This window comes from Polychytrium aggregatum (genome assembly GCF_025602895.1).
Source record: "Polychytrium aggregatum strain JEL109 chromosome Unknown BJ171scaffold_7, whole genome shotgun sequence".
Taxonomy (NCBI): domain Eukaryota; kingdom Fungi; phylum Chytridiomycota; class Chytridiomycetes; order Polychytriales; genus Polychytrium; species Polychytrium aggregatum.
The window spans coordinates 748,203-767,997 of NW_026516209.1; the positions used below are offsets into that span (position 1 = coordinate 748,203).

General features: G+C 57.1%; 7 protein-coding genes across 7 annotated transcripts; 3 read left to right on the plus strand and 4 right to left on the minus strand.

Moving 5' to 3' along the window:
- Positions 1–27: 27 nt before the first annotated feature.
- BJ171DRAFT_493268 (uncharacterized protein) lies at positions 28–2,499 on the plus strand. Its single transcript, XM_053109899.1, has 4 exons — positions 28–718; positions 1,007–1,288; positions 1,405–1,766; positions 1,964–2,499. Exons 1-4 carry the CDS (start codon positions 376–378, stop codon positions 2,075–2,077), a joined length of 1,101 nt encoding a protein of 366 aa, XP_052969706.1. The 5' UTR covers positions 28–375; the 3' UTR covers positions 2,078–2,499.
- BJ171DRAFT_278595 (uncharacterized protein) lies at positions 2,002–2,669 on the minus strand. The gene has a single exon (XM_053106883.1). It carries the CDS (start codon positions 2,513–2,515, stop codon positions 2,135–2,137), a length of 381 nt encoding a protein of 126 aa, XP_052969707.1. The 5' UTR covers positions 2,516–2,669; the 3' UTR covers positions 2,002–2,134.
- A 1,315-nt stretch (positions 2,670–3,984) lies between these two features.
- On the plus strand, positions 3,985–5,958 carry BJ171DRAFT_638411 (complex I intermediate-associated protein 30-domain-containing protein; the record flags this gene model as incomplete). Its single annotated transcript, XM_053115743.1, has 6 exons — positions 3,985–4,211; positions 4,369–4,473; positions 4,878–4,919; positions 5,026–5,108; positions 5,324–5,509; positions 5,662–5,958. The coding sequence occupies exons 1-6, from the start codon at positions 4,124–4,126 to the stop codon at positions 5,956–5,958; spliced, it is 801 nt and encodes a 266-aa protein (XP_052969708.1). The 5' UTR covers positions 3,985–4,123.
- A 1,203-nt stretch (positions 5,959–7,161) lies between these two features.
- Positions 7,162–10,477, plus strand: BJ171DRAFT_278644 (uncharacterized protein). The gene is made up of 7 exons (XM_053106886.1): positions 7,162–7,759; positions 8,099–8,152; positions 8,306–8,452; positions 8,565–8,637; positions 8,784–8,859; positions 8,988–9,488; positions 9,699–10,477. The coding sequence occupies exons 1-7, from the start codon at positions 7,353–7,355 to the stop codon at positions 10,289–10,291; spliced, it is 1,851 nt and encodes a 616-aa protein (XP_052969709.1). The 5' UTR covers positions 7,162–7,352; the 3' UTR covers positions 10,292–10,477.
- A 688-nt stretch (positions 10,478–11,165) lies between these two features.
- On the minus strand, positions 11,166–15,327 carry BJ171DRAFT_278628 (uncharacterized protein). Its single transcript, XM_053106885.1, has 3 exons — positions 13,243–15,327; positions 11,476–13,107; positions 11,166–11,347 (listed from the first exon to the last, which is right to left on the minus strand). The coding sequence occupies exons 1-3, from the start codon at positions 15,230–15,232 to the stop codon at positions 11,313–11,315; spliced, it is 3,657 nt and encodes a 1,218-aa protein (XP_052969710.1). The 5' UTR covers positions 15,233–15,327; the 3' UTR covers positions 11,166–11,312.
- BJ171DRAFT_278627 (uncharacterized protein) lies at positions 15,328–16,743 on the minus strand. The gene is made up of 2 exons (XM_053106884.1): positions 16,006–16,743; positions 15,328–15,854 (listed from the first exon to the last, which is right to left on the minus strand). Exons 1-2 carry the CDS (start codon positions 16,535–16,537, stop codon positions 15,424–15,426), a joined length of 963 nt encoding a protein of 320 aa, XP_052969711.1. The 5' UTR covers positions 16,538–16,743; the 3' UTR covers positions 15,328–15,423.
- Positions 16,744–18,183: 1,440 nt separating this feature from the next.
- On the minus strand, positions 18,184–19,437 carry BJ171DRAFT_558009 (RING/Ubox like zinc-binding domain-containing protein; the record flags this gene model as incomplete). Its single annotated transcript, XM_053113127.1, has 4 exons — positions 18,184–18,313; positions 18,481–18,686; positions 18,882–19,032; positions 19,223–19,437. 4 exons carry the CDS (start codon positions 19,435–19,437, stop codon positions 18,184–18,186), a joined length of 702 nt encoding a protein of 233 aa, XP_052969712.1.
- Between the last annotated feature and the right edge of the window lie 358 nt (positions 19,438–19,795).

A 19,795-nucleotide genomic window follows, 5' to 3' on the forward strand; every position in this document is an offset into this window, starting at 1 on the left:
CCTGCGGCTTGCTTGTCCGTTCCTGGTCTTTCCCTCTCGGTTCTTTGGACCTTGGACCAGGAAAGGATCTCATCGCTCTCTCGCCCGCTCGCCCCTCCGCCCCCATCTCTGTCCCGCTTGCCCTCCCGTTCCTCTGCACTGGCGTCTTGGCCTCGCAAGCCGGCTTCACCGACCTGCCAGACCCTACAGCCCGCATCCACCAAATCGAGCTCGGCGCTTGACACCAGCGCCGCAAATCAGAGCCCAGGCCCCGCGCCGACTTCAAGCCCGTCCACAGCGTCTTTGACGGACTCGAAGGAGCCCTGCGTCGCTCTGCATCATCGGCTCCCTCTTGCAGCGCCCTGACTCTCCCCCCTTATCCCTCGTTGATTCACCATGGTCCTCGTTGTTCTCATCTTCCTGGCCATCCTCTGTCCTCTGCTCACGCTGTTGCTGGGACTGCACCTGGTTGCCTCCAAGGCCACCGAGTCGCCCACAAGCCCGCTCATTCCGCTGCCGGGTCTAATCATGGCCACACTGGGCCAGAACGTGGGCGCACTGATCATCATCACGGTGCAGCAGATCTACGGCGAGACCATCTTTTTTGATGTCATCAGCCAGGCTGCCGGCTCTTCCTCCTCGGCCAGCGCGCTGTCGCCAAACTCGGCATGGATCGTCAAGCTATGCAACTTTTCGGCTGGCTGGAACTCGTTCACGGGCCTGGCCTCGTACTGCAACGGTAAGCGAGAGAACCGACATCGAGCGGCCGTGCGCATTGGCGGAGGGCTGTGTATGGGGGTCTTTGAGCGAGTTGTGAGGTCCATGAGCGGTGGATGCGCGGGTGGCATGCATCCAGCCAGCAGATGTGCATTCGCCCCGGGGATGTACCTTCGATGAAGGGGTGCGTTTGATTGACAGGATGACGGCCTTGTCGAACGAGTCCGGTGACCACCGGCATATAACAGACTCGATGCGTTGCCATGATGGTCTCTTACGGATAGCGTCTCCGTCCCCTCGCCCTCAACAGCCTTCCTCCTGGGCGTGATGCTCTACTATGCAAGCGCCCCTCACTGCCTGTTCAATCGAGCCCTCATCCGATACCGCCTGATGTCGTGGGCGCTGTATCTGATCATGGTGGCTCTGCCTGTCCTGGGATCCATCTGGTTCTGGGTCAATCCCGGCCAGTGGCAGGGCCAGCCGACGTTCGGACACTGCTCTATCAGCCTGGACAGCTACGGGCCCCTCTACGCCATGCTCGTTCACGACACCATCATCCTCATTTGTGGATTCTTTGGATTCCTGGCCGCAAGTATGTATCGGCGCCGCGAGCTTGCCACCGTCTCCCCTGTCTCCCCTGTCTCCCCCAGTCCCCAGCCCCCCTGTCTCCCCTCCCTTCCTGCCATGGCACTGACCCACCTTCGTCAGCCCTCACTCTCGTAAAGATCATCCAGAACCGCCAGGACCTCGCCAAGCTATACCAACACGTCCCTCGAGCCCACAGCCATCTCCTGATCCGGCTGATGATAATCAGCTTGACCATGGGCTTCTTCGGCATGCCCTACGCCGTTTACAATATCTACGATACCCTCACCAGCCTCTCGGTGATCGGCCAGCGTCCCAAGCCGCTCACCTACGATAACTCCCTGTCGGCATCCCTCACCCTCTACGTGATCATGGTCCTCGGCTATCTGCTGCTTGTCGTCTTTGGCACAACAGAGCGACTTTGTGACCTCTACACACGCTGCTTTGCCAGGATGACGGCGTGCATGTTGCCCGAAAGGAAGAAGGTATGGCGCCGTTGCGAAGGAGAGAAAGATATATTTGATGCCCTGACTATGGAGTCCCGATGGAAGTGGGAGGTCCATTGGCAGCCAATTGCAAGCCGATAGCAGACCAGCACGAGTGGGATTAGGTACCATGTCCCCCCCCCCTCCTCGCTTCCACTGCCGCTAACGCATCCGAGATTACCTGTTTTTGCCTCCAGCGCCGAAACGACCACCTTCCGAGTCACCTTGAATCTTGCGAATCGACTGCAACTGACACGGGCCCCACCATCACCACCTGGACCTCTGCCAGTGTGTCCAAGGACGCCATCTGAACAGGATAACGCCGACTTGCACGCTCTTGCCGCCCAGGAGCCTTGCTGGACACCACGTCAAAACACATCCACGAAAACAAAAAGTATCAACAAAAGGACATTCAAAAGCCACGCCGACATACCTGCATTCTCTCGCTCTGCATCCGCTGACTGCTCCCACCTCCGCACGCCTGCTTTATCTAGCGATTCCCTCATTTGCCTCCCTTCACCGCACGTCACCTCCATCAGCCATACACTGGCCACACTGTTTTTCATTGCATTTGAATCTTGAAACAGGATACTGTCTTGTCTTGATGTTTGATGGACCCGTGTCATGTCACTGGCGGCTGATACCTTGAGCAACGCCAAGGGCAACTTGTAGGCTATCGTATCGAGGGAGTGGGAGGGGGACCCGCGACAGGGGGGGGGCAAGAGCAGCAGAGTGATGATCGGGGTCATGTGCTTTGTTTTGCGTTTGTTTCGTGGAGATGGATGACTACCCCTGAATCATTGTAAATAGTCGAAGCAAAAGGTAGTAAACCCAAAAATCAAAATGACAAATTGGATGAGGGAGGGGGACAAGCCCAAATGACCCAATGCAACCAAATAGATGCAAAGATGCAAGCAAAGCCAAGGCTCCAGGGATGCCTCCATCAACAACAGCGGTGTCGATCGGAAAGGGTATGGTTTCACGAAGAAGAAGATATGTATGTGCAAAACGAGGAAATATGGTAGTGTGATAGGCGAATGGAGTGGGTTGATAGAGGCGCATGAATGCGTGACAAGTATCGTGATGCCGGGATCAGATCGGACCGAATGGGGTTGCGCTGAATGGTGGGAAATTCATGCAGCCACTCCATTGTTCTGCTCTCTTCAAAGTCCTGGGGGGACTCGAGCATTCCCCAGGTCAAGGGCGGTTGCTGTGACTACAACGGGAACGACGATACTTGTGCCTCCAAAGGGCTGGCTGAGTAGGACGAGCCAGATTCCGCGATCTCCTCTAGTCTCTATCAAAGGACAAAGTGGCGCGATATTGAATGTGTAAACGAGGACAGGCAACACCCGCTGTCGAGGGTTGTAGCTGCACGAGGCGCAGAGATACTTACCTCTTTCTTTCTAGCCTCTGCAGCAGCAGCAGGATCAAAGACACACAGCATCCACTCTCGCATCCTCGTGGGAGTGGGAATCCAGCCAAACAAAAAGATCAAGAGCCAACTCACGACAAGAAAGAGTAAAACGGGCAGAGACCGAGAGAAATCGTCGGAGCGGTCGGGCGGGGTTGTGGCGCTGGAAGCAATCACAGCGGCAGCAGCAGCCGCGGTATGTGGACAGCGAATCACCATCCAGAGCGAATATGGAATGCCTGTTGTAGTCAATCCAATTAAAAACGGGACACCCGGGTTTTTGACCATTGATCGAATATTTTGTTACCCAATGTTATCGCGCGCTGGCCATGACCATTCGCCACACATCCGACTTTCGCACCGCCGCATTGCGATGCTACGCCCTCATCCATAGCCTGCGTAAGGTTGCCTCCATATTCAGTGTATCCAAGAGCACCATCCATCGATGGCACCGAGGATGCAAGCTGGATGACCCATCCCGGGTCCCAGCTCGCAGATCCTTTCTTTGAGCAGGCATGTCCAGTCATCCGCACCCTGATTGAACAGGACCCGTTCCAGACTGGTCCTGTGCTGCGGTGCAAGCTCGAGTCCATCCTCCAGAGGAAAGTGTCGCTCTCCCTCTGCCACACTGCCATCCAGCGAGCCGGCTTCTCACACAAGAGAGCAACACACCTCTACAAGTCCAAGCGACCATGAACATGTCTCGCCGAACCCAGGGCGGATGTGTCGCCAAGCCACACCGCGACGGATTGCTGGCGCTTTTTTCTTTGCGTCCAAGCGTCGCCGACAGCCTCCCCTCGCTCACTCAGTAATCGTGCAGCCATCAACGAGGGCAGTCATCGGCTGGAACACTGCCATAGCCCCGATAGCTCGCCGTCCACCGCAACTGTGATCAGCAAAACTCTTCCAGCCATCGCCCACCCCTTCTGCCGATTCATCTGCCATGTCGAGCACTCTCGGTCAGGGCCTGCGGGTCCTCAATGCCTATTTCAAGCGATCTTGGAACTATGTCAAGGACGAATCAGTTGCTGGTATGGCCTGCAATTGCTCCGTCGCTGCGGATGGCACAGCTTTCCCAAAGTACAGTGAGGCTTTGGCGCTGCACAACATCGATGAGATCTCGGCCTCGTCTCGCTGCTGAACCACTCCGTCCTGTCGCTGGATCATCCCGCACCAACCCCACCCCAGCGATAAAGTTTGACATGAGCTGGAAGAAGGAAATGCCTCTGTTTGGCTGCAACTCGGTCGAGGAACTGGAGCAGTTTACCGTTGGCTCGGACGCAGATATCGGAGGTAGGTCAAATACGCAGCGCTTGTCGACCTTGGGCATGGGTCGTTGATCCCGGGGCCGGAGTCCCCAGATCCCAGAGACTAGGTGCGCACTGGATGGCGACAGCGATGCAGTGGGACTAGCTACACTGTATCAAAATCGAAGCAGATCGAAGCAGATCGAAGCAGATCGAAGCAGATCGAAGCAGATCGAAGCAGATCGAAGTGGCTCGAAGTGGCTCGAAGGGAGTCAGTGGGAGAGAGTCGGCATTTCGCACCTTCATCGGACCAAGTCCCGTCGACGGCGACATGAATCGAGAACCGCCATCGGCTACGGGATAGATCGTGATCACTGGGAGAGACCACAATTTGACACTGGCTGAGGCACGATGTTCACTGATTCATTCCGTCCCGAATGTCGGTCTCAGGCCTGTCAGAAGCATATTGGGGCTTGACCCAGGACAACACAGGTGAGCGACAACTCAAGCAGGAGCAAAAGCTGCATATGATGAGCGATCAATCGACACGGAGGGCATTGCAGAGTGTCTGAATACTGTTCCGATGGTCTTTTTTTAGGACTCTTCTGGGGAAATCTCTCCACAGAGGTCCCTCCTGGGCTTCGAATCGAGCGCAGCGGCTACGCCGGAATCCGATCCAAGGTGGGTATTGGCCACAACTGGCGATCAAAGCCGAGACAGAAATATTGTTCGGTTCATACCATGGCTGCAGAGTTCTGGTCAAGGAGGGAATGCAATCAAGCACCACAGCTACCGACTGTACCCAATCTAGGCCTTTTGGTACAATGCCGCTGCCGAGGCTGGCCGAGCCCGTGTCTTCCGAATATCCTTGCTTACTAGGCTCACATCGCTTGCAGGAACGACCGCTGACGCTGTTCTCTCGGCCTCGGTTTGACACGACGCTGTTTCGATATCTTGCCATCCGGGCCAAAGGCGACACTCGCCAATGGTTCGTCAACATCCAGACCGACAGCCTATATCCGTCATATCTGTATCAGCACCGGCTGTACTTCCAACGGCCTGGAGAATGGGAGGTTCTGATGGTGAGTTGGCCGCGAACTCTGTGGCCCGTACCTGGCTTTGGCCCGTACCTGGCTGTGGTATACGGGCAGGCTATATTCGCCCTCAGATATGCGGTTGTGATGAAACAGTGAGGCTTTCAGACACTGACCAGGGCGTCCCCGATCGACTTCAGATCCCTTTTCGAGACTTTGTTCTCACAAGTCATGGCTTTGTTCAGAAGAGGCAGTTCCCGATGGAGCGGGACAAGATCAAAACTGTCGGCTTCTCGCTAGTGCGACAGCCCGGCGACTTTGCGCTCGAGGTCGACTGGATCAAGGCCATGAATACCGAAAAGACCTTTGGCGACCACGATCTGCTAGGACCGGGCGAGTACTTGGACGAAAACGGGATCGTGCGACTCCTGCCGCCGGGCGAAACTATGGAATCCCGGTTCGGCGACCGCATTCGGTTCTTTGATGATAAAAAGTAAAAAAAAGCGACCGCTCTCTTGGCACCAGACATGATCCGCCTCCGGTCGGTGGATGATCAGCCCCCTCTTCCCACACCAGTAGTCTTCTCTCACACACCAACCGCCCAGATTCAACGGCCGCGCCGTGGATGCAATGGGATGCAATGGGATGCAATGCAAGGGCGACGTTCGCCGATCCAATCTCGCGGGCCTCCGGTCAAACGACATTGCATCGCAAGTGCCTTCTCTGGGTCTGGTGGGCCATAGGGTACTTGTATTCACGGCTCGATGTCTGAGTTTGATGGACGGGTTCAGCAACAGTATCGATTCCTCAACGGCAACGCAATCTGTTCGCCAACAGCGCTCGCCGCTGCTGCGATGCCTTTCAGCCGCACCTCCTTCGCTTGGGCTCTTGGACGGTTGTTCTGCCAATCAATTCGAGCTTGGACGCAATCCTGCACTCCCGATCCAAGAGAGCAGGTCAGCCCCATTGGTTGATATTGTCTCTCCTATCAAGGCGGCTCGCCGATTGCAGTCATGGCAGCGATGGATCGCAGTGCCGTGCAGCCACTTGTTTGGCAGATGCAATTGTAGAGTGGATGCTCTCGCTGCGATGCAGGTGTTCTCGCTGTGGAGAGGATGGGCTCGCTGTGAAGTATATGGGCTCGCTGCAAGGCCAATGTTGCGACAGCTGCATCAGCGCTCGTTGTTGCATCGCCAGAGCAGTCGCCGCGAGAAGGGCTGGGGCTGGCTGGTGGTCTTGCAGCGTCCATTCGACTGCCCGCACTGCATACAGTGCGGATCGGCTTGCGCGCTGCCGTCGATTGCTGTTCTGAATCCCTCTTCTGCTGCGTGCGTGAATCTGCCCAGCTCCAGCCAGAACCCCGTTGATATTGCTGCGGCGTCTCGCTCGCCCTCTCTCTCGCCGTCTTGGTTTCGGTCTGGTCTCTGCAGAGTTTCGTTTGCTTTTGCTCTTTGTTTGTCGGCTGGGCACCAAGACGTCTCTCCGTTCATCCACCCCTCCTGCAATTGATCTTGTCTCGTCTGCAGCCCAGCGCCCCTCTGGCCTCTTCTGTTCCTATCATCGAAAAAAATTATCGTTCCTACCCTTTCGGCTGTCATTGTCCCAGCTCTTGCTCCTCGCCTGCCTGCTGCATCCTCCTGCGGCCCTCCTCCCTTTCCCTCATCCTCCCGACGAGCCCTGCTTGGCCTTCTCTTGGCGACCGACTGTTGGTTTGAAACCCCAACGGACTACTGCTCTCCTCCTGCACTCCCGAGCGATCTGCGCTTCACTTAACACCGGCGGATATCTTCCCCCCTCCATCATTCCTCCGATATTTGTCCGCACATATCTTCTTGATTACCCCCCCACACACACACTATTTGCTCTCTTGTTGCCTCCGAAATAGCCAAAAATGTCGGTCTGGGACTCTCGGCTGATGCAGACACCGCCGTTGTCGTCGCTTCCACTTCAATCTCCAATGCCATTTGCACCGGGGCCTAATTCACAGCGGCCCGCTGGGCAAGGACAGCCACAACCACCACAGCCATTCCAAGGCTCCCAGCCCTCGCCGATCTCGGCCCAGTCAACTGCCCAGTCCCCGTCGCAGACGCAGTTCCTTCTGCAGCAGCCTCCGTCGCAGTCGTCGCCCCAGCCCTCGCAGTCGGTGGGGCAACCGACGCTGCCTCCATCGTCCCAGCCCCGGTCCCAATCGCCGCACCTCGTCAACGGTAGCAACACACAGCCATCCGATACAAAAACCACTCTTTGGATGGGCGACTTGGACCCAGCCATGGATGAAAACTACATCAAGCAGCTCTGGTTGGTGGCCCTTCCCTCTTGCTATCGCTGAATGGGACCGCTGTCGATTTGCGCTGTGCGGATCTGGGTGATACCGAGCCGGGTCTGTTCTTTGAGGGCGATCCAAAGAGCTCTCAGCAGCTCTCCGGCCGAGCATGCACAGCACTGGCCAAGAAACGTCAGTTGCAAGCACTGTGGCCTCGTAGCCGCTCGATCTTGACCGAATGCATTGCGCTGCTATCACTAAAACGGCGTGCCCTCCCTTTGACTCTGGAATCCTCCGGTCGTATTCTCCGTGTGCACATGCTTCCGGCTTGGTCCATCGGCCCTGCGTTCACTCTGCTCGCTTGGGCGGATCAGGGGGATGCTGGGTGAAACCGTCCAAATCAAGATGATTCGAGACAAGTTTTCGTCGTAAGTACGATCGGGCGACTGGGTTCTGCCTTTGGATGGGTTCTGGTATCAGCCAGACAGCTAGATCCAACCGAGAGAGTGGCGGCTTTGCTGTGCCTTGTGCTGCCCTTCGCCCTCACTGCTAACCTGCTATTACCGTCGAACTCGCTGAAGGGTCAACGCTGGATATTGCTTTCTCGATTTCAGCTCCCACGCCAACGCCGCCAGATGTCTCAACACCTTTAATTCAACCCCGATCCCGGGCACCAACCGGGTCTTCAAGCTGAACTGGGCCTCTGGAGGCGGCATGGTTGATCGAAAGTACGTACCGTGCGCCTGCGGATGGGCTGACCGGACTTTGAGCATGTGTACTGGTAGATACACGGAGCGTTCGTTTGCCGCAGACTATCGTTTAACATGATCTTTTACTCAGGGACGACCGAGTGGTAGAATATTCTGTCTTTGTCGGCGATCTGTCTCAGGATGTTGGTGACTTGCTTTTGTTGGTAAGGCGACAGCGCACTTGTCCGAGAAAGCTATCAGTCCGTGACGATGTCTGCGAGCCAGAGGCCATGCTCATGCTCTATTTGCTTCGACTGCCATCTAAATCATGATCCACACTACGTTGCCGGATTGGCTCCGCGATCAACAGCAAACATTCCAGAATCGCTACACCTCGACAAGATCTGCAAAGGTGGTTACGGACCCGCTCACGGGCATGTCGCGAGGTGAGTTGCCTGGGTGAACAGAGCTCGATATTGATGTATGATGCGGGGGGGGGTGCTCATGACCGACACAAGACACGCCGGTTTGAAGACGTTGTACTGACATAGGGCTTGGCGACATGCTTGGCCAGGCTATGGCTTTGTGCGCTTCGGCGAGGAGGCGGATCAGCAGCGGTCCCTCCAAGAAATGCAGGGCCAAGTCATCGGCTCTCGCCCCATCCGCATTTCCCTGGCGACCCCCAAGACACGCGGAGGCTCCAGCCACACGCAGAATGCACTGATGTCGCAGTACATGCAACACCAGGGACACCTGATCGCCGGTATTCCTGCTGTCCCTCAGCAGATGCCATATGGAGGCTTTGCCGGCGGTGTTGCTCTCCACAGCAAGGGATCGGCCAAGATCTCGGGGGCCTCCGCTGCGGCCAACCACCAGAGCGATCCAAACAACACCACCGTATTCATCGGCGGACTTGCAAGCCATCTGGCCGAGGATGACCTCGCTGGGTTTTTCCAGCCCTTTGGCGAAATCATCAGCGTCAAGATCCCGCCTGGCAAAGGCTGCGGATTTGTGCAATTTACGACCCGTGCCAGCGCCGAGCTCGCAATTCAGCAGATGAATGGATTCGCGATCGGTAGGTGCTGAGTGATTGGTGACGGATGCATCCGACTGGAACGGATCAAAATCATCCGCCTGCGTGGCGACGGGCGGCACGATGCCACAGTTGTGGGTGCGTGAGTGCGTGCCAGGAAGCTGCCCCGGAGCAAGATGAGCGTATGTCCTCTCAAGACGCAGCCCCGTTGGTTGTTTATTCTAACGCCGAGTCTCCCCTTTGTGACTGCAGGTGGACATCGTGTCAGACTTTCGTGGGGACGATCCCAGGCAGCCGAACACAAGCAACATCACCACCACCACCAACAGCAGCAAGCGCAGCCCCAGCAGCCACAGCATCATCAGCACCAGCAACCTCAGCAGCACATGCATCCGCACCCCCAGCTCGCAATCACGGTCGGCAACAACGGCTTTGCCAGACAATTTCAGCAGCAGCCCATGATCGGCTATGACGGTCTGATGGGGGGAATGTCGTCAATGGGCCCTATGGCCAGTCCTGGGCTGGTTTCTCCAATGGGTCCCGCTAGCATCGATAAGGGTGGATACCGACAGTCGCTGATGATGGGGCCAACTTCCCCGTTCTCCCCCGTTGGTGCAAACGCCCTGTTTTCATCCGTCCCAAACCAATTCACCCAGTCGTCAGTTCAGGGCCACGACCGCAACCCCGGCCTGGCTCTCCAAGGACTTGCGCCACTGTCTCCTTTTGATTCCGGCTTCAAGAGCGATGGAAATGCCTTTCCGGTGTCCGGCTGGAGCGAGCCGCACGACGTTCAGATCGAAAAAGGCTCATGGAGACCACCAAATGGCAAGGTGTTTGTTCAGTAGACACACCGCCCTCGGCATTGCATATCGCAATGGCATGGATGAGCTGAAGCGGCTGCTGCGCGCTGTGGATCCTCGATCGAAGCCCCCCCCCCAAAGCAAAGACGGACAACGCCGAAGCGATAGGTGGGGCAACAAGCGTCGACCGCTGCCACCACTGTCGCCAGCTGTTGCCGTCGCCAAGCTGCGGAATCTCGGCTGCGTCGGCACCTCCATGCTTTGGCCAACCCGACCTTTGCGTCTGTGCACTCTCGTCCACTCAATCCCGTCCTCATCCCTACACTCCCAAACAGTATCTTTATTTGCTATGGACTTTCTCTCCTGACTTTGGCGGGCCATGCTTGTCGGTTGACTGCGCTCGCGTTGATATTTGCATGTTTTCTTTGACTTTGCTCGCTGTCTTTGGCTTTGCTCGCTCTGTCTTTGGCTTTGCTCGCCCCGCCCTTGCACCCCTCGTTCTGCTTCCAGCTCAGTGCCTCCTCTGCCTTTTCTACACAATATCGCTTCTGCTGTACATGATCGAGTCTACACTGGTAGTTTTCCTCCCCGTAATCGCTTTCGTTTGTTGAGCCGGTGGGTATTTTGTACAGAGCCTCTTCAGTAATTCCTTTCATCACCTTCTGTTTAACGATCTCTCTGGGTATCGCTGATTTAGCCATGAGAATGCAGGGTTTTGACTCTGCTTGTCTTTTGGACGAAGGCTTCCCTGGAGCAGGCTTGAAAAGAATCATTCGTCCTGTTCCATGAGCGACCCTGTTTTCCGGGCGGTGGCGGGTCAAATCAAGGCTGCGCTGGAGAGGCCAAAGCGGATGTATTGTGGGAGAGCCGAGCGAGATCTCGACTGACACTCGGTTCGACTGAGTGCCAACTTACAGTCAATCCAACAAAAAACGGGACACCCGTGATTTTGACGATTGATCAAATATTTTGTTACCCAATCGCGCGCTGCCCACGACCATTCGCCACACACTCGATTTCCGCATCGCTGCTCTGCGACCGGTGGTCTTCACTCGGAGGGTGGTCTTCACTCGGAGGCTGCCAAAGTGATCTGTTGTATTTCTTATGACATAGTTAGACGCATGCCATCACACACTACGCTGACAAATGGGTTGTGGGCAGGTGTCACATTTCCCCTGAGTACAGTGTAACTTCCTCCACCTCCTCGACCACCTCCTCGATGTACACACCTTCTCCATTGCTGTCTGCGTCGCTGCCCGGGTTCGTGATGCGGTATCCCCCACACTCCAAGCAGCAGCTGCACTCCCCGAAACCAGTAGCTTCGTGGAAGCGGTCGTCCGAGTCGGCATCATAGTCGTGATGTGCGTGGATGCCATTTGTGAGGGCAGCGGGAAACCGCCGGTGATCTGGAGTCGATTGATCCGACTCGCAGTCCGTAAAGTCTTCGAGATCAGGCAGGTCCGAGTCATCGCTCAGCTCGCGGGAGCCAAAGCTGTTTGCGTCGCAGTAGTCCAGATCCTGGCTGCTAATATCCTCCAGATCAGGTAGGTCCGAGTCGGAGCTGTCGTGAGCCGGGAGGCTGGCATTCCAGCAGCACTCGCCGTCGTCGGGATAAGCGTCGTCCGAGTCGTCAGCGTCTTGATACTCGCGCTCAAACGCCTCGCTGGTGTAGCTGTCGAAGCCGTGACCAAAGAGCGTTATATGGCGAGGATCAAGAACGCGGCGAAGCGTTTTGCGGATGCGACGGCGATTTCCAAACGCGCTGGCCACGTCCTTTTCCCACTTTTGGTTGCGGACGACAACCTCAGCAAGACTGGTGCGCAGCTCCAGTTCCCTTCGACGCTGGGTCTCGAGCTGCCGTTGGAGCGACTGGACTTGGTCGTGAACATCGTACATCTGATTGGATGAGGCGCGATCGCTCGTCGCGGATTCAGAAGAGTCATCCGCAATCGGGTCAGAGTCGCCTTGCTGCTTGAGTGAGGCCGGTTCCATCACGACGCTGGTGCTATCGGCATAAACGGCGGACTGTCCATCCGCAGGCTCGGTGTCCAACTCCAAGACAGCTGGGCTTGATACGGTTTGTTCTCCGAAACCATTGCTAGCCTCGCCGCCGATGCGAGCCGAGGTGCTCGCGTGGTCAGCCATGGTCGTCAGGATCGCGGAGCTGAGTTGGGGAGAGGGCTTCGCAAGGTGGCCGCGCTCACGCTTGCGAGGATGGCGCTTGTTTCGGAATGTATACAGCCCAACGCCGTTTGCCGCCTTTCGAGAAGCGACGTTGGCGAGTTGGACGGACGACAGGACCGGGGCAATGGCTGGCTCGCCTTTGTGGACATGCTCCAAGGCCTTTTCGAAGATTCCTGGGGGGATGTCAAAAGTCAAATTGACATCAAGGGCTCCATCACCGGCGTCATCTTCGTCGACGTAATTTTCGTCGCCATCGTAGTCGATTATCTCTTCGTCGGGATCGACCGGGCTAACAGGCTTCACTGGTTTGTCGCCCAGGGTGAAGATCGAGTCCAGCTGCTGCGAGGCGCGCTGCGGAAGCATGAGCGGGCTTGGCTCAAGCGCGAGACTGTGATTCTGGACCGACTTGAGAAGGCCTTGGTTGATGGCGTTGCTGGTGCTGATGATGGCTTCCGACATCAGTTGAGCCTTGTCCTTGGCAAGGCCACCGTTCGCAACGACTTCGTTCAGATGATCTAGGAGGCCGTTCCAGGCCACAGCATTGGCAGTAGGATCGGTGGTAGCGATGGCTGGCTGAGCACTTCGAATCGGAGCATTGGTTCCGGGAACAGGCCGGACAGGGTCGTCGGCCTTGGCTGGCGTCGCAGCGGCGGTGGGCTTTGTATCTCCTGTACGCCCTGCGGAGCGAGATCCATCGACCCAAGTTAAGCACGAATGGTCAGAAGGGGACAAGAGACAGCTCCAAGATGGGAGCGTCGAAATCAAAGAGCAAGCTCGAGGGTTCTTGACGGTCACTGGAGGAATGCCCATACCTTTCAGGAGCTCGGATGGCGCTGGCGGAGTCGAGTAGTGAGTGTCGTACTGGTCGATCACGACTTGCGTCAGCTCCTCGATCCTAGTAAAATAGGACGCGGCCTCCTCCGATCCAAGGTCGCGGTGACACATGGAGCCTTCAAAGAAAACACGAAGGGTTTCGGCCGCAGCCAAGAGATCGGTCGTAAGGCGGAACCCCATCGACGACGGACTCTCGGCAAGCTCGGTAAGAGCATAACAGAGGTGGTCGTTGATCTTCTTGAGGGTCGTCATTGCTTCGGTGTAGATAGGCACCTGCTTTTTGGTGTGTCGGGCGCTTCGGCTCGAGAATAAGGCTTTGTATTTGGTCCAGCTTCGGCAGTATGCCTTGAGGAGCTTCATGATCTCCAAATGGGCAGCATGGTCGTCCTGGACAAGGTCTTCAAACTGCAATATATCGGTCAAGTCCAGGATCTGGAAGGGCTTCTGAAATTCGAAGGGATGCTGCTGCTGCTGCTGGTGGTGGTGGTGGTGGTGATACGCGCCTACATGGGACTGCTGCTTGCGCTGGGCTTTGCGAGTATTGGTGCGAGATGACTTTGCAGGCTGGGCTGCAGCAGTGGACTTGGTGGGGAGGGGGGACTGCTGGGGTGTTGGCTGGCTGTGTGCCAGAGACTTGGGGCTGGGAGCAGGCACGACCGGAGGGATAGGGGTCGCTGGAACTGAGGACGGCAGAGAGCTGTCCGCAGCTGCTGCGATCGGGAGCGGGAGCAGGGTGTCGCTTGGCGGTGCCGCCGGCGCATTTTCTGCAGACTGCGCGGCCTCATCGCCGCTGCCTTTGGACAGAGGCGGGGGTATGGCAGCGGCCAAAGTATCGGGTTGCTTGCTTGATGGAGTGGTGATTGGGCTCGTCGGCGCGACAATCTCGGCCGGCTCTTGCGAGTTGGTGATCGGAGACGAGGGCGACGAGGGCGACAAGGGCGTCTGTTGACACGGTTGCTGCTGAGGCTGCTGCCGTTCTTTCGCGGCCTGAAGTTCCTTCGTCCTCTGCTCTTCGGCCTTCCGCAGCTCCTCCGCCTTTTGCTGCTCCTCAGCAGCCTTCTTTTGTGCTCGCTTCTGGAGCTCGAGCCGCTTGCGCTCCTCGTCCTTCTTCCGCTCTTCTTCGCGCCGTCGTTCCTTTTCAAGCCGTGCCTTCTCGCGCTCTTCGTCTCGCTTTTTCTCGAGCTCCTTGCGGCGGAGCTCGCGCTCTGCCTTGCGCTTCTGCTCCTCAGACTTTTTCTTGAGCTCTTCTTCCCTCATCAAGCGCAGTTCCTCCTCGCGTCGCTTGTGTTCTTCCCTCTTTCGAAGCTCTTCGGCCTCCTTCTTCTTCCTGGCATCCTCTTCGCGAAGGCGTTGCTCGAGTAGCCATTTGAGTTCAGGATTCTCGGCTCGGTGAGTTTCGTCGTTGCCGACAGACTTTGCAGCACTGGCTTCGGTCGAAGTAGTGCTCTGGAGGCTCTCCGTCGAGGGCTTGGCAGACACTGCCTTTCTGGATACAGAGGGCGACACCGGGCTGCTGTTGTTGACCGAGTCTTGGGGAGACCACAGATGGATAGGGGACTCCAGTTCGCTGGGGCCACTCACATAGATGACATTGCCCTTTTTGTCGGCTTCTTGATGCCCTTGGGTTGACACGGAGGAGCGGGGACTGGGCTTGATAAAGCCACTGATTGACCCACCCACGATGATCTTAGCTGCGCTTCCCTTGTGAGCCTTCCGGTCGACAGGCTCGGCAAGGCGCTTCTTGGACTGTCCCTGCTTGGATTTGACACGCTGGGGCTCTGCCGACTCTGCAAGCGGCTCTGCAAGGTCTTCAATAAGAGTGGTGGCTTCTTGGGCATCGGCTCCGACTTGGGCTTCAGCACCGTCTTCGGCCTTCATAGCGCTGGCACTTTCGCGAATAGATGGGTCGCGGGTAGACTTGTTGGGTATATCTTGGCTTTGGGAGCCGGGTAGAGGCATGGTGGTCATGGAAACTTGTGGGCTGGCCTCGGAAGGTTGCTCGAGGGCGTCTTCGGCAGAGATTTGGGGGCTTTGGGTTGATTGAGGATCTTTTTTTGGGGTTTCAAGGTTTTTTGTGTCTGTGGTGCGGCACTCTTCATCGGGCTCGCCCACATTATTCTCCGACAGAGATGTTCTGTCGGAGGAAGGGGGAGGCGGGGCTAGTTCATTGCAGCTCTCCGGCCGCCCTTCGCAAGGGTGGCTGGTGAGCCGCTCGTGCCGACCTGAGCCAGACCCATCATCGGGTTGCTCTGACTCAGAAGCCCGGGCGGGCCTTCCCGAGCAGCTATCATCATGGGATGCTGCTGCTGCTGCTGCTGCTGCTGCTGCTGCTGATGCTGAAGTCGAAAGGCTTGCATCGTCTGCAGCTTCACGGATGGATCCTGTTGGGACCACTCCTGGCTCGCTGTGCCAATGGCTGTCTGCATCAAAAGAGAGCCGCCGCTCTGGGGGTGAGCTAATGAATGGGCAGAGCTCAGCGAGGTCCGCATCAAGCTCGATGGCGCCAGCGGAGTCGTCGAGGTGCCCAAATTCGAGAGGGGGCTGGACATTAAACCTTGGTGGTCCCAGCTTCGGGGGCCAGTTTCCAAAGCTTGCTTATATCACACGGAGGAACAGGCAGCGAGTAGGATGATGCACGGACGAAGAGCGAGATGCATGCGTTAAGAAAGTGGCCGCTGCGCCAAGGACTCTGCATATGCCGTCGAGGATACGACGAGGTCAGAAAATAACATGTACTCTACCATTGTGATGCGCCATGGGTTGCAGTCCGGGCGCAGGGAGTCCTGGGGCGCCTGCACCACGCATGCTGTTAACGGAGCTCATGGGGGGACCCGAGAGCCACTCCGATCCCACAAATGAGGGTGACCCGTTCATGCCGTCGCTCGAGCCCATGTTGCCACCAAGAGGCCGGTTGCGGCCGGGATGGTCCGACATGGGTCCGTTGCTCATCTTGGCGGCCATGATGGCCGGATCTCGGAAAGGCATGCTGCTTGATGGCGTGGCTCGCTGGGGCATGGGCGGATGGTGGTGCTGAGCCTCGTTGCGCAGCTGTGCGTCGCGCAGGAACTGGTTGAAGAACTCATCAGCACCATGGCTAGATGGCTTGGTATAGGGTTCGTCTTGTGGCCGCAGAGACGGCTGCTGCATGAATCCCATCATCCTTGACGATACGCTTGCATGCTGCTGCAGCGGGAAGGGCGGTTCAGCATCTCGTTGCAGGAGATGGGGGGGCATACCCATGCCCTGCACTCCAATCTTGTGATCAGGGGCCATGAAATCGGTGGACCGAACGCCGGGAAAGCCGGGCCGTGGGCCGCCGTATGGAGGCGTGGCGACGCGGGGCTGGTATGTGCCCGGCCCGGTCCATTGGTCAGCTTTGCTGCTGGGTTGGTTGGGCCACTTGTCGCCGCCAGGATGTGCGTCAGGAGCAAAGGAAATGTTTACATTTGGGAAAAGCGCCCGGAGAGATTCCTTAGGAGGGAAATCACTACGATTAGCGTCGATTCGCGGCTAATGTGCGTCGACAGCAAACTGATTCGGATGCATGCGGTGACAAGAAATACGCCTCAAAGCAAGGGATGGGGAGCATACCTGAGAAGCAACACGGTCGCGGAGTGGCGCATTGTCAGCCGCAGAGGTTTCTTTGCTATCAAAGAATTTCTCAAAGCGACTGTGGTGCTTGTGCTCGAGGGACGCTGGAGGAACGGGGATGCCGGGCGGAGCAGAGGCGATCGGGAGATCATCGCGGAAAGGGTCAAATCGGAAGCCGTTGGGCTGTCCGAGTGACGGCGGGTGGGTTGGAGTCGAACTGAATAGGGGGTTACTGCTGGCGCCGGGTAGCTCTGGGGGAGAAAGCGAAGCAAGTGAGGCCATAATCTTGGCCATTAGATCTTCCCGGAAGGGATTGAACGAGCCCTTGTAGCGCGGCCGCATTTCGTGATCCACAGGGTCGATGGGTGCCCTTGTTCTGGCACCGTCATCTGCAGCTCGATCAACAGGCTCACTGCCTTCTTCGAGGGCGGAGGAGGTGAGGAACTCTGAGTCGTCATTCCCATCTTCATCTTCATCTTCATCTTCATCTTCATCTTCATCTTCATCTTCATCTTCATCTTCATCTTCGTCCTCAGTCTCTTCGTCGATTTCACCGGCTCCCTCCAGTGTGAGGTCCTGAGCGTCTTCAGATGCGGCGTCATCTTCGGGGACTTCATCCCGGGGCAAGTCCTGACCGAAGGACTCGCCGCTGCCAACATCTAGATCGGCCGTTTCCGATGGGACGCCTGTTGACACTTCCGCTTCGCCGGGGAACTCTTCCTGAGCCTCCTGCTCCTCTTGCTGGTCTCGCTCCTCGTGTTCGTCTTGTTCGTCTTGTTCATCGTGCTCAGAGAGATCGTGGATACTTTCCGGCTCAGGCGATGCATGCTGCATCGAGGCTGAGAGAACTGACTGCGGCTTAAGCATCCCATGGATCTTGGCATCATCGTCTCCATCCGAATCCCAGGCGCTGGACCGAACAGAGTCGCTCGGGAGATCAGAGACCGAGGCGGGCGTAGTGGAGACATGGGGAAGCACTGCGGTTCCTGTCGATATCGACGCTACGCCTGATGGCTTTGCATGAGACTTGACCGGGGCGCGTGGCGAGGTCGGGACCGAGGTCGTGCGCGCCGTAGAGGTTGACTTTGCCCAGTTCGCTGTTGCTGGCAGAGCATTTGCGTTCGCATCGGCTCTTTCTTTGGGGAGCTTGAGCGCCGGAAAGGGCGGGACGCGGGTGGGGTGGAAGCGTAAATTGAGTTTCCTACACCAACACGAGGATGGAGCAGTTAGTGCCTGTGGTTCAGATGACTGATTCGGCCGCATCAACATACTAGGCACGACGTGGCACAGCGTGGTGGCAGACGTGCTCATGGAAGCAGCAAATCCACTCACGCCATCTCCTCCTTCTCGATTGCGTCGGCGTCTTCTCCGATTTCATGGAGATAAGGACACATGCCGTTGGGACATGGCTGGTTTTTCAGAAAGTACGAGCAGTACTTTGTGGTGCCGAAAGTGGCCCTGCGAGTGCAAGTGCAAGTGCAAGTGCGGCCCAGGTGAGCATCAAGAACGAAAGAGCGACTAATATCACCGATCGCGCGCATCGATTGTCTTGTGACGATATCACAGGCGGAAAAGCAAACCCCAGAGGCCGGCAGCAATATTGCTCTGATACAGGTGGCACATACCGAATGACACGGCCCTCTAACACCGAGCCATCCACAGCCTCGATGGCCTTCATGGCATCCTCTTTCTTGTAGTAGGTCACATAGACGCCTGTCTGGGCCATGTCGGCCATCAGGGGAGCATTTGCGTGCGAATGGCCGCCGCGCCGGTTGACGACAACCCGCATGATTTTTCCAAACTGGCCGAAAAAATCATTCGACTTGAGGATCTGTCGGACATCCAGACCAGTGTGTAGCATAATGGTAGGCAGCGCAAGCCACGTTTGAGCAGGGCAGCGTATCAGTAGGCGCCTGGACACGCGTGGCCATAAGACGGACACCAAGCAGGACAGCTGACCACTGGGCCATGCCGATTCGCAGAGCAAATTCACCGACGATCAAACGAAACGGCAAGAGCCACCCACCTCATCAGTTGCAAGCCGCAATGGCAATCCGAGGACATAGACCAAGTTTTTCTGGACGACTCGGACATTCGCCAGCTGCCGTTTGGCGTTATTTTCCTGCTCACGACGTTCGCGCTCCTTCTGCTTCTTTGCATTTCGAATGCGCATGACTCTGGAGTGACAGTTCGGTGCGGGATGCGTGTCCAACGGACGCCAGGCACACCATCAGCACAGCGATCTGGAACATGCAACTGAAGCACAGACCAAGCGGCACGACCAAGCAGGGATGATCGAACCACCTGCGGCTCATCGGAGGAGGCGCGGAGCACAGAATCGGTACGTGATGAATCAAGCAAACTCACTCGTCAAGAGATATAGGGGTAAACTCAATGTCCTTATCACTGAACGGCCGCCGGCACGCTGGACAGAGCTTGTTCAGGTTTTCATTGATGTGATTCCAGCAGAACCGGCAGATCTGGTAGCCGCACGGACACGGTTTGAAATACTTGTCCGTCAGGTCGATCTCCTCGAGACAGAGCGGGCACTCCAGATCTTCGTCATCTGAGCTGTAGGACATGGCGGTGGCGAGAATAGCGGGGCTACGATAGGGCGGGAGAATATGAGTGCGCGACAAAAGCAGATGAGCGTGGGCGCAACCAGGCGGGACAGGGGCTGGTCCCGGACATTGGTCTATTTGTCCATGGCCGAACTTGGCTGGGGGCTACAGTGGCAGCCGGAAGGGGGATGGGCTGCAGTCGCGGCGAACAGGAGAGCCAGAGAAGAGGCATACAAGGCAGCAGCGCACAGGGTCTCGCAAAGGGCAGTAATAGGACTGATCTGGTGCAGCAGACACCTACTGTGTCGACGGGGGGTTTGGGGAGGTCGGTGACTGGCAGCGCTCGCTGGCACGGGGAAAGCAGGCAAAGACGAGATTT

Excerpts from the sequence above, each read along its gene's own strand:
- BJ171DRAFT_493268 (XM_053109899.1), top strand. The coding sequence starts at position 376 with ATGGTCCTCGTTGTTCTCATCTTCCTGGCCATCCTCTGTCCTCTGCTC. Across the intron at positions 719-1,006 it reads CCTGGCCTCGTACTGCAACG|CCTTCCTCCTGGGCGTGATG; the intron begins GTAAGCGAGAGA and ends CGCCCTCAACAG. Across the intron at positions 1,289-1,404 it reads CTTTGGATTCCTGGCCGCAA|CCCTCACTCTCGTAAAGATC; the intron begins GTATGTATCGGC and ends CACCTTCGTCAG.
- BJ171DRAFT_278644 (XM_053106886.1), top strand. The coding sequence starts at position 7,353 with ATGTCGGTCTGGGACTCTCGGCTGATGCAGACACCGCCGTTGTCGTCG. Across the intron at positions 8,153-8,305 it reads ATTCGAGACAAGTTTTCGTC|GGTCAACGCTGGATATTGCT; the intron begins GTAAGTACGATC and ends AACTCGCTGAAG. Across the intron at positions 9,489-9,698 it reads GATGAATGGATTCGCGATCG|GTGGACATCGTGTCAGACTT; the intron begins GTAGGTGCTGAG and ends TTGTGACTGCAG.
- BJ171DRAFT_278628 (XM_053106885.1), bottom strand. The coding sequence starts at position 15,232 with ATGACCACCATGCCTCTACCCGGCTCCCAAAGCCAAGATATACCCAAC. Across the intron at positions 13,108-13,242 it reads GCCATCCGAGCTCCTGAAAG|GGCGTACAGGAGATACAAAG; the intron begins GTATGGGCATTC and ends CTCGCTCCGCAG. Across the intron at positions 11,348-11,475 it reads CGCAGACAGCAATGGAGAAG|AAATACAACAGATCACTTTG; the intron begins GTGTGTACATCG and ends CTATGTCATAAG.
- BJ171DRAFT_278595 (XM_053106883.1), bottom strand. The coding sequence starts at position 2,515 with ATGACCCCGATCATCACTCTGCTGCTCTTGCCCCCCCCCTGTCGCGGG.
- BJ171DRAFT_278627 (XM_053106884.1), bottom strand. The coding sequence starts at position 16,537 with ATGGCCCCTGATCACAAGATTGGAGTGCAGGGCATGGGTATGCCCCCC. Across the intron at positions 15,855-16,005 it reads ACCCATGGCGCATCACAATG|CTTTGGAAACTGGCCCCCGA; the intron begins GTAGAGTACATG and ends GATATAAGCAAG.